At 49.8% G+C, this 10,054-nt stretch overlaps 1 protein-coding gene across 3 annotated transcripts; it reads left to right on the top strand.

Moving 5' to 3' along the window:
* The first annotated feature begins 200 nt into the window (after window positions 1–200).
* On the top strand, window positions 201–6,703 carry LOC121601053. Of its 3 annotated transcripts, none has more exons than XM_041929854.1 (4): window positions 201–5,229; window positions 5,302–5,665; window positions 5,752–6,059; window positions 6,133–6,703. In XM_041929854.1, exons 1-4 carry the CDS (start codon window positions 5,217–5,219, stop codon window positions 6,519–6,521), a joined length of 1,074 nt encoding a protein of 357 aa, XP_041785788.1. In that variant the 5' UTR covers window positions 201–5,216; the 3' UTR covers window positions 6,522–6,703. The 3 variants fall into 3 exon arrangements, with proteins under 3 accessions (XP_041785788.1, XP_041785789.1, XP_041785787.1); XM_041929855.1 differs by having other exon boundaries at window positions 201–5,665; window positions 6,133–6,327; window positions 6,395–6,454; XM_041929853.1 differs by having other exon boundaries at window positions 201–5,665.
* Window positions 6,704–10,054: the final 3,351 nt, after the last annotated feature.

Here is a 10,054-nt window from a genome sequence, read left to right as displayed (position 1 = left end):
GGTATGCTGGTAAACAAACGACTGTCAAGAGCCCGCTGCGCAAAGCGATCGAAAACTTGTCAGCCACTCGCTCAACGTAGCTAGAGAGAAAAAACCAATAACGGTAAAGCGTGGTGAAAGGATGAAGAAAAGGGGAAGGAGGGAAAGGAGAAAGAGAACGTGGGTGTGAACTATTTTTCGGCAATCATTATTTTTGCGCCAACACGGTCGCGTACCGGAGTTTTTCTGTCAGAAAGAAGCAAACACATCCCGCAGTGCAAAGCGATCGAAAAATTCACTGGATTTGACATATTTCACTCTATCGTTCTCTTTCCTCCTATGGCTGAGGCTTCGAGCAGGGTATCGAGCTTCCCCTTCCACAAGCCTCTTCGTTTCCCTTGGCCCATGGCTGTGAAATATTTCGCTGCGTGGACGTTCGAAACAACCGTCAGCCATAGCGCTGTCACTTTTCAACGAAGGCTGTCTCTTTCTAACTTTAAAATGTTTTCAATGGCAGTTGCGGCTCTTGCAAAAAAACATAAACAAATCGTTCTAGAGTGCTCAGCTGTCCAGTTGCAAATTTCCGCAGATTTTGGTGTGAAAATGGCCTCGAAACGGGACTTTGATAGCGGTAGGGTGCAACACGCCAGTGCCCGCAACCGTAAGCGCCGTTTGCAGCAGTTGGAGTGGGAACGTTGACTAGCAGAACAGCCGGAACCATCCAATGCCGGTATGTGAAATCTGGGAGCAGTGTGGAAGGTCAGTGTTTAAAAATGGACTCTGTGCCATTTTATTAAATATGTTTCAGCTAACCGAGCGAGTGCTTTGCAAGAGAATGACGCTGGACCGGGCCCTTCACTTTTTTTGTTATTTTTGTTATTTATTAATTAAAATTCAACGGACCGCAAGTGGCCCACTTGAAGCGAATTCATTTACATTCATTCATTATAACATAGTCACATTTCGGTCATTCATTTGTCACGCTTAGTCTTAAGTAACATAATTAACATGTAAAAGGTCGCACGACACGAATACTATTTAACAATGCGGTGCGCGACATGTCAGGTTGATGACGATCACAAATAACATTAAACTCACGGCACATACGAATAAACGGATCAGAGGAGCCAAAGCGAGTGCGGCGTTCCTCCACGTCAAGTAGCGATCTAGCACGGAGCGATCTCGGCGGGACATACATGTTGAGCCTCGAAAGAAGCGCGAGCGAGTCGATCCGATTGTCAAGAAGTCCCGCGACAAACAGCCTCTGAGCGTTGCAGTTCCGCTGCTTCAGCGTCTCGATGCCAAGCAACGCACAGCGTCCCTCATAGTCAAGTTGGACACTCCAGGAGCGCAAAGCGAACCGCGTGAATTTGCGCTGGATCGACTCTAAACGAGCTAGGGGACGAGCAGCTGTAGGCCACCATACTACTGAAGCGTATTCTAACACTGGTCGCACCAAAGCACAGTATAGCGTCTTGATGCAAATCGGGTCAGTGATGTCTCGTGCTATTTGTTTTAGTAAGCCGATCAATTGGTTACCCTTAGTGACAACGTGCTCTAGCTGGTCGTGGAAGCTCAACTTTTCGTCAAGGAGCACTCCTAGATCCGTGACACAGCTTTTGCGACCAATGGTAGATTCATTTAACGCATAGTCATACACTAAGGGGCACCGCTTTCTCGCAAACGTAACGACAACACACTTCTCGACGCACAATTCAAGACCATTCAAAGAGCACCATGACTGGAAGGCACTTAGAGTGGCTTGAAGGCGGAGTTGGTCTGACCGGTCACGGATAGGCAGGAACAGCTTCGCGTCGTCTGCATACAGTAGGTGGCCGTCAGGAGGGAGCAACCGTGTTACGTCATTCAGGAAAATGACAAACAGCAGCGGTCCAAGGTTACTCCCCTGCGGCACCCCCGAAGAAGCATCGATACGGCGCGACGTATGGGGTCCCATCTTCACGCAGTATGTGCGACCAGCAAGATAGGAGCGCATCCAGGCCAGCAGCTGCACATGCAGACCAAGCGTTTCGAGCTTTGCGAGCAGCAAGGCGTGCGGAACGCTATCGAAGGCAGCCTTGATGTCCGTGTAGACTGCGTCGATCTGTGAGCCGACATCGATGGTCCTGTGGCAGAGGCTAAAGAACTCAACCAGGTTGGTGGTGGTTGAACGCTGAGGGACAAATCCATGTTGAGCTGTGCTAATGTAGTTGGAGGCAGCTGCGAGGAGAGGTTCGTACACCAGGAGCTCGAAGACCTTAGCGCAGGCACAAAGCGATGTAATGCCACGGTAATTACATGCATTTGATTTGTCCCCCTTTTTGTGCACTGGAACAAGCCACGAAGTTTTCCAGCAGGCAGGATAGATGCCCGAACGCAGCGAGTCGCGAAAAATCGAGGCCAGGATAGGCGCGATGGTGGTGCCACAACGCTTAAGCGTGGAAGCCGGGATCCCGTCAGGCCCTGGAGCAAACGAAGATTTCAGCCTGTCAATCGCTTTCGAGACTGAATACTCATCGATGATCGGCAAGTTTGGGGCCATAGCATCCACCGGTACGTTTGATAATGCGTCGGCTATCTGCCTCTCATCAGTTACAGCTGGAAGGAAGGTGGCGGCAAAGCGCGAGGCAAAAATATCACATACAGCAGACGGATTGTTGCCGTTGCGCCCGTTGTAACTGACGGAGCAAGGAAAACCAGAGGATTTCCGACGATTGTTTGCGAAGTTCCACAGTTCACGTGAATTGCCGCGGCAGCGCAAAACCGTACGCCGTACGTGCCCCAGGTAGCGGAACCTGTTATAGCGCCGATAGAGAGAGTGCGCAGTATTATAGTTGCGCAATGCAGCGGGACACCTACGCAACAAATAATCACGATACGCGGCAGCTTTAGCCGTTTTGAGCCTGCGCAGCGTTCTGTCACCCCAAGGGGGGCCTCGTTTAGGTCGTTTCACCGGCGTGCATTCATTCAGGGCTTGCAACATGAACCGCTCAAAATCTTTCACAGCGAGGTCAAGAGTGGCGTAACGGGAACAATCGAAGACATTCGCGAACGAGGCGATCATCAGCAGGAGCCTGTTAAAGTTCGTCCGCTCGTAATCAAGGCGTGATGTTAGCGCAGGAACGGCTGATTCCTCTCGTGGTAGCGGGATGGCCAACTCAAGCGCAGGGTGATAGGTGTCAATTGCTAGCAGCGGGGTGAGGCAAAGTTCAAGCGGAAGGCAAACAGAAGCAACAGCATTATTTGCAAACACCAGGTCTAACACGCGTCCGCTGGTGTTAAGATGACCATTGATCTGGAAAAGTCCGCTATGATGCATCTCGTCCATAAACAGAGCGGAGAGAGTCGATCGCGTACGTCGCTCATAATGCAGAAATGGCAAATCCGGATCATGCTGAGCGTTTGACCAGCAGACGAGAGGTTGGTTGAAGTCTCCTAACAGGAGTAAACCGTCTCCGGGATGCATAGTTGAGCATAATGAGCGAATGCAGTTTTCGATTTCACGGAGCGTGGCAGCATTTGCGGCAAGTCTAGGCGGGAGGTATGCAGCAATGATGAATAGTCGGGAATTGCCTATTTGTATTACAACGCACACTAGCTCAAGCGATGGATGCACCGTTGTGTGTTCCCGTGACGTCAGAGACTGAGAGCACGCAATCAACACACCTCCACCGCGGGAACATGTACTGTTGTCAACACTACGATCGCATCGGTAGACTCGGAAGCTATCGTCAAACAGCAAAGCCAAAGGTAGACTAGGATCGAGCCAGGTTTCCGTAAGCACTATTACATCGAAATTGGATTCCAACACCGACAGGCGAAACTCATCGACCTTCGTGCGCAGTCCCCGCACGTTTTGATAGTAAACAGAGGCAGTGGAACGGGCAGTGCGAAGCGCATTAGCAGCAGGAACATAACAGGTAGGTGTTTGTGCAGACTTAACAGAGGTACGTCTATTCGTGAAAGAAACGGTCAAGTGTGGTCTGTTGTAAGTTGGTGTTGGAAGTGCGGCGAATTAAAAGCGGGCCGTCAATGAGTGTTGAATTAGGACCATGAGTGGTGTCATTCAGCGTGTGTTCTCCCAATTGTGGTGATGTTAGTGTTTGAGCCTGTGAAGTTGATGCGTGTGCCGGTGAGTGATAGACAGTGGATGTTGGTGTGCGAGGCATCGAACGGCGATCGATGACAACAGGTGTGCGTGTGAGAGAACGGTGTTTGATGGTGATTGGTGACGATGAGTGTCCATGCTCTCGTTGACGGGATTGTACAAATTCACGTACACCAATACCGACAGGCCAGGACGATGGGGCGAGTGCTGCGTCACGAAGGGCGGCCGGTACTCTCACTTTGAAAGAAAGCCAGTTTACGCTGTCAACACTGACTCCCTTCCTCAGCAAGCAGTATGCTAGGACGTCATCGGTGGCTAAACGGCGTTTCACAGAAGCGACCACTTGCTCCACGGTGACGGCAGTGGACAAGCGAGATAGTCGGATCCATATTCTGCCTGTGGCCGGCTGGGGAAACGCTGCTCGAAGCGGTGACGATAGCGAATCGGTTCCCATGAGTTCTTCCGGTAGCGTAGACGGGGGTGGGATGCCGACTGTAGTGTTAGTGTACGCGCTTGGCGATGACGCTGCATACATGTTATTTTGATGAACGTTTACGTTTTTGTTGACATCAGGGGACATATAATCCTCGATGATACGCCGCCGCTTTCTACCCGCAACGGGCCGAGGATCGGTATTGCAAAGCTGAGGTATGGGTGCATTTTGCAGTAGAGTAAATCCACTGCGCACCTCGGCGATAATCGGTTCAATAAGCTTGCCCACAGCCGCAACAGTTGAGGTGAGAGCAGCTTGAAAACCGACCTGAGCCCCGATCTCTTTGACTGATCGGCAGCGCGGATTTTTCAGGATATTGGTGCACCCAGTGCAGCTCCAGTGCAGATCGATGTGAGTCAGGACCGCATCAATCAGCTCGGAAGGCAGCCTGCAACAACCGCGGTGAAAAGTAGCCTCACAGTACGCACAGCCGACGATACAGTCGGCAGCATCCAGTGGCACAGCACACGCGAAACAGATAGCCGCCATCGCGAAATTATGCGCGGTTTTGATCACACCACCGTTTACCCGGATTAAAAACGTTAATACACAGTCGTGGGTCAATGAAATAACACATTAACGCGCAACAGTAACAGGAAGCAACAGTAACAAGGATATGAAGCCGGAACGGAACCGATGGAAGTGGTCGGTAAGTCAAGACCGTTATATTTTGACCGTTACGCGTTTCGCTCATTAGTTTGGTGTTCAATTTTTTTGGCAGACAATCCCCAACCGCAGAGTGACAGCGATGACGACAGTGTGGTTGCTGAAAGCATCGGAGGGGACAGTGTTCCCGACGACAGCGATCCCGGCATCGAGACATCGGCGCCAGATAGTCCGTTCGGATCATTGTCCTATGAGGACGGGTTGAGGCTGTGGGCACTGAAAACCGGCCATACACACAGTGCCTTAAACCTCTTGCTGGGGCATTTGAGGCAGCACGATCCGGGCAGGAAATTGCCACGGGATGCACGGACGTTCTTGAACACGCCCGTGGCAAGATCCACACAGTCCGCGATTACCCCTATCTCTGGTGGAGAGATATGGTACCAGGGCATAGAAACATGCCTTCGGTCCTATTTTCGGTAAGTAAGCTAAACCAACTATATTGATGCATAAGACAATGTGCATTATGCTCACCTATGGTGTGTATGTTTTCTTTCCATTGCAGATACACGCAGCCTGCCGTAGATCGCTTTGAGGTCGACTTTTTTGTGGACGGTCTTCCGCTTTACAAAAGCAGTCGGACACAATTCTGGCCCATCCTCATGGGCATCCACAACCTGCCTAATGCCCCGGTGATGACGGTTGCGATCTTTTGCGGCGTGTCAAAACCGTTATACGCCGAGGAATATTTAGGACAGTTTGTGGATGAAATGAACGAGCTGCAGCGTGTTGGGATATGGATCGGCAAACGGCATTACACTGTGCACCTGCGAAGTATCATAGCAGATTCTCCGGCGCGTGCATTCATCAAATGTGAGTTGTGATCGTAGCTAGTAATGTTGTGCAATTCAAATCATATAAATATTTATTTATTATATTCTTTTAGGTGCTAAATCGCACAACGCATACAGCGCCTGTATGAAATGCACCATCATTACGGAAAGGGACGGCAATCGCGTATACTTTCCGTATGGGGCGCCTTGCGAATCGCGCTTACATGGTCTGTTTTGTGCAGACAAATATCCGGACCATAAGATTCACATGACACCCCTTGTAAGGATCCACAAATGTGACATCATATGTGATATTGTGGTTGCCGAGGCCATGCACCTTTTTTACAAGGGTGTCATGTGCAAATTGTTGATATCGTGGACGGAAGGGATCCGTGACCTGGGCTGTAAGATGACACCTGCGTTCATTGAAACTGCCCTCAGATTTCCAACGGAAACTGAGCGACCTGCAATACGTCAAACTTTGGAAAGCTTCCGAGTTTAAGATGTTAAGGCCGGGCTACATTGATCGTACTCCGTAGTGTAATTTTAATTTTCACTAGCGCATCTGGCGGCGGCTGGTGGAAGCTGATTTTAGTCATCAAGGGAACGGTCGCACCGGATCTCAAAATTAAGTAGTTTTTTCATCGTTTTTTTATGCGAAAATGGCTGAAATACTTGCACAATATGTTTATCTATCAATTACAAAGCTTTTCCAGTCCAGTTAAAGTAAAAAACATGGAAAAATAACATATTTTCTGGAGCGGCTCCAAATTGTTTGGCAAAATGCTTCGGTCAGCCGCCGCCAGATGCGCTAGTGAAAATCGAAATTACACCAGAGAGTACGATCAATGTAGCCCGGCCTTTATTGCTTGTCGCCGGTTTTGTGGTACTGAAGGGCAGAATTAATAATGCGGCGTATCAACACTTCATGTTGCTGTTCGTCGCCGTTACCTTACTATCCACCTCCTACCATCGTGCGAAATGGGAACTGGCCAATACACTGTTGCATCGTTTTGTGAAAGACTATGGAACAGTTTATAGTCCAGTGCTGTTAAACAGCAATGTGCATAATTTGCTTCACGTATACGAAGATGTCCACAGATTTGGCGAGCTGCGTACCATATCTGCGGAAAAGTACGAAGCAAAGTTGCACGATATAAAGCAGCTGGTGCATTCAGGGAGGAACAGCTTGGTTCAAGCGGCCAATCGCCTGCAAGAACTGTGGCAAGTGGAATATGCCAGGCCAGGATGCAGTTCGGCAGGTCGAGAAGAGCAATCGGTGCGCCCGGTTGGTAGCGATACAGTTGCTACTGTCCGGCATGGTTTCATGCTGCGGAAAAACTTCCGCGACATGTACGAAACGGCCACAAAATCTGGACCAAACGTGACCGTGCATGGGTACACGTTTTCAAACCAAGTGTCCGCTTTCACCGAACCCTGCTCCTCAGCAGACCTGAACATTTATGCGGCCAGTATGGACGATTTGGACACCGTCACACTGCAGCATTTTCCCAGCAGCACGTTGCTGTGTAAGCTGGCTGCAGTGGAAACTGAAAATCCGGGAGAGTATGTGTTTGTTCCTTTGCCCCACACTTACCTGCAATAAAACCATTGAAACTGCAAACATAACACAGGCGTTTCTCGTACCTGGGGTCTAAATAATGAGAAAAGCTTTTCGGATGTGTTTTAATCAAATAAACTTTTTTCGGTTTTCGTTGGAAAGATAATTCATTTTAAAAAATTTCATTGATTTCATATGATATGAAATTCATACAAAAAAATTCAACAAATATTTACACTATGCTAAATAAAACTAACTAACTAACTAACTAAAATAACTAACACCAACCAAATTAAACTAGAAAAAATTCAACAAAACTAAATACTACCCTAAATTTAACGCTATCCTAACTAAACAAAAAAAAACTCCTCAAAATTCAACTTCATCCTAACGCTAATCTACATCTACCTAAAGCTAACCTACCCACTACTTTACATATCTTAAAGTACGTATAAAAAAATTCTTCACATAGCCTGGGGTTACCGTCAATTGATGGGTAGTCCCTATTCTGGCAAATAGCGATATTATGTTATTACACCTTTTGAGTGGTGTATTATTGTGCCTGTCGGTCCAACGAACGGTACGCAAGAACTGCGGCGAAAATATAATAGCGCGTGCCATTTTCAGCCGCTTGTCCACCTGGGGCACAAACACCTGGGACTGTAAATAGGCCAATACATCCCGCATGTTTTGCGCCTCTCCCAGCTTCCGCTCCATGCTGTGAAGTTCCTCCACTGAATCGATGGGCTGCAGCGTAAAGTCCTCGGGTACGGGTGGCGCGGTCCCTACGAGGTCCGCGCACACCACATCTTTAATATCGCGCACCATCACCTCTGTTGTGCCAGAGGTTTGACGGATGATAGGCACCTCATTCCGCAGAGCCGAGGCGAGGGACTCGATGGCGGCGTCAATCGCGTCAAACCTGCGCTCAACGTACGCCTTGAAATCCGCAATAAGCTGCGGCACATCATTCAGTGGAGGAACCCCTGATGGAGCGACGGAGGGAGAGGTGGTGAATGTGCCCCAGACATCCTCTGCGACGCTCGTTGGACCGACAGGCGACGATGGTTCTGCAGATACACCTTGGATCCGCGACGGCCCCGGTACAGCGCCAGCCGTTACAGACGAAGCGACAGTCAGCGGCTGGGCGTTGCAGCGCTGTGTGTACGGCGCTGCAGATGCAGCTTGGATCCGCGACGGCCCAGGTACAGCGCTGGCCGTTACAGACAACGCGACAGTCAGCGGCTGGGCGTTGCGGTGCTGTGTGTACGGCGCTGCAAATGCAGCTTGGATCCGCGACGGCCCAGGTACAGCGCTGGCCGTTACAGACGACGCGACAGTCAGCGGCTGGGCGTTGCGGCGCTGTGTGTACGGCGCTGTAGATGACCTTTGGATCCGCGACGGCCCAGGTACAGCGGCGGCAGCAGATGTCGACGGTGAATCAAACCGTTTCGCCCGCTGCGCAAAGCGACGGAAGAAATTATGGCGTTCGGAGAATTTTATCATGCCTTCCTTTTCTCTCCAACGGCAAATTTGTCAAGCAGCTCGTCGAGCTACCCGTCCCTGGCTCCGCCTCATACCCCTCGCCTGAGCGCGCTATCGAAGGTTTGGATGTGTTGGTGCATCAGACGGCCAATCGCTGTCAGCCGTCGTCCGTGCTTTTTCCCACCATAGCGCTATCTCTTTCTCGCGTGTGGTCAATGCTCATGAGTTGCTGTGGCGATCAAAAAAGCCGTTAACAAACATTGCGGCGATGAAGTTGCATTTTCACAAATCAAACAAAAAAAGCGCAATAAGTTCAATTGCTGCAATGTAAAAATGACTAAGGAATCGCTAGCTAACGCTGGAGGGTTTGCTGTGAAACGCGCTGAATCCTAATTCGCATTAACACGTTCATCCCGGCGCTGATTTTCATCAACTTTCCTTTCCACCAGCACCTAGAACGCAGGCTGGAAAGTTCACTGGGAGGCAGTGGGGCCTGCCATCGATCTGAACGTGTTAAGCATTAAGCATAATTTTATTACACTAAGCTTTTGCTTTCGTATGTTGTAGATTACACAGATATGCTGAGCCGTCTGCGCAAGGGTATGAGCGTGCGTGTGTGTGCAAAACTGTCGCCAAATGTGTTTTTTCCGAAATGTCATCGGTCAAAGAAAGGAAGGTGTTCATGAAAGGCGGAAAGACGAATTGAGGCCCCTGTCAATGGTAACTGATGACAGGGAGGAGGGGGTAGTGGCACACAGCTGTTGGGAGATTGAACAGTATACTTAAATTGCCGGCGGGAAGGGGGGTGGCCATGGAACCCCAACGATCATCGGTCACAGGCCCTAAAATTGTAGCCGGCATGAGGGGTGGAGTGGAGGTGTGAGAGTGCAGATGGTTCTCCAGCCAAGGGGCACCAACGACCATCTTTCCGGGGGCCCTTGTCGCTAATACTCTGTCCACTTGTAGACATACGACATACTACAGACTAG

The sequence above is a fragment of the Anopheles merus genome, unplaced genomic scaffold, assembly GCF_017562075.2.
Source record: "Anopheles merus strain MAF unplaced genomic scaffold, AmerM5.1 LNR4000021, whole genome shotgun sequence".
NCBI lineage: Eukaryota > Metazoa > Arthropoda > Insecta > Diptera > Culicidae > Anopheles > Anopheles merus.
This window is presented reverse-complemented; position numbering and strand designations above follow the sequence as displayed.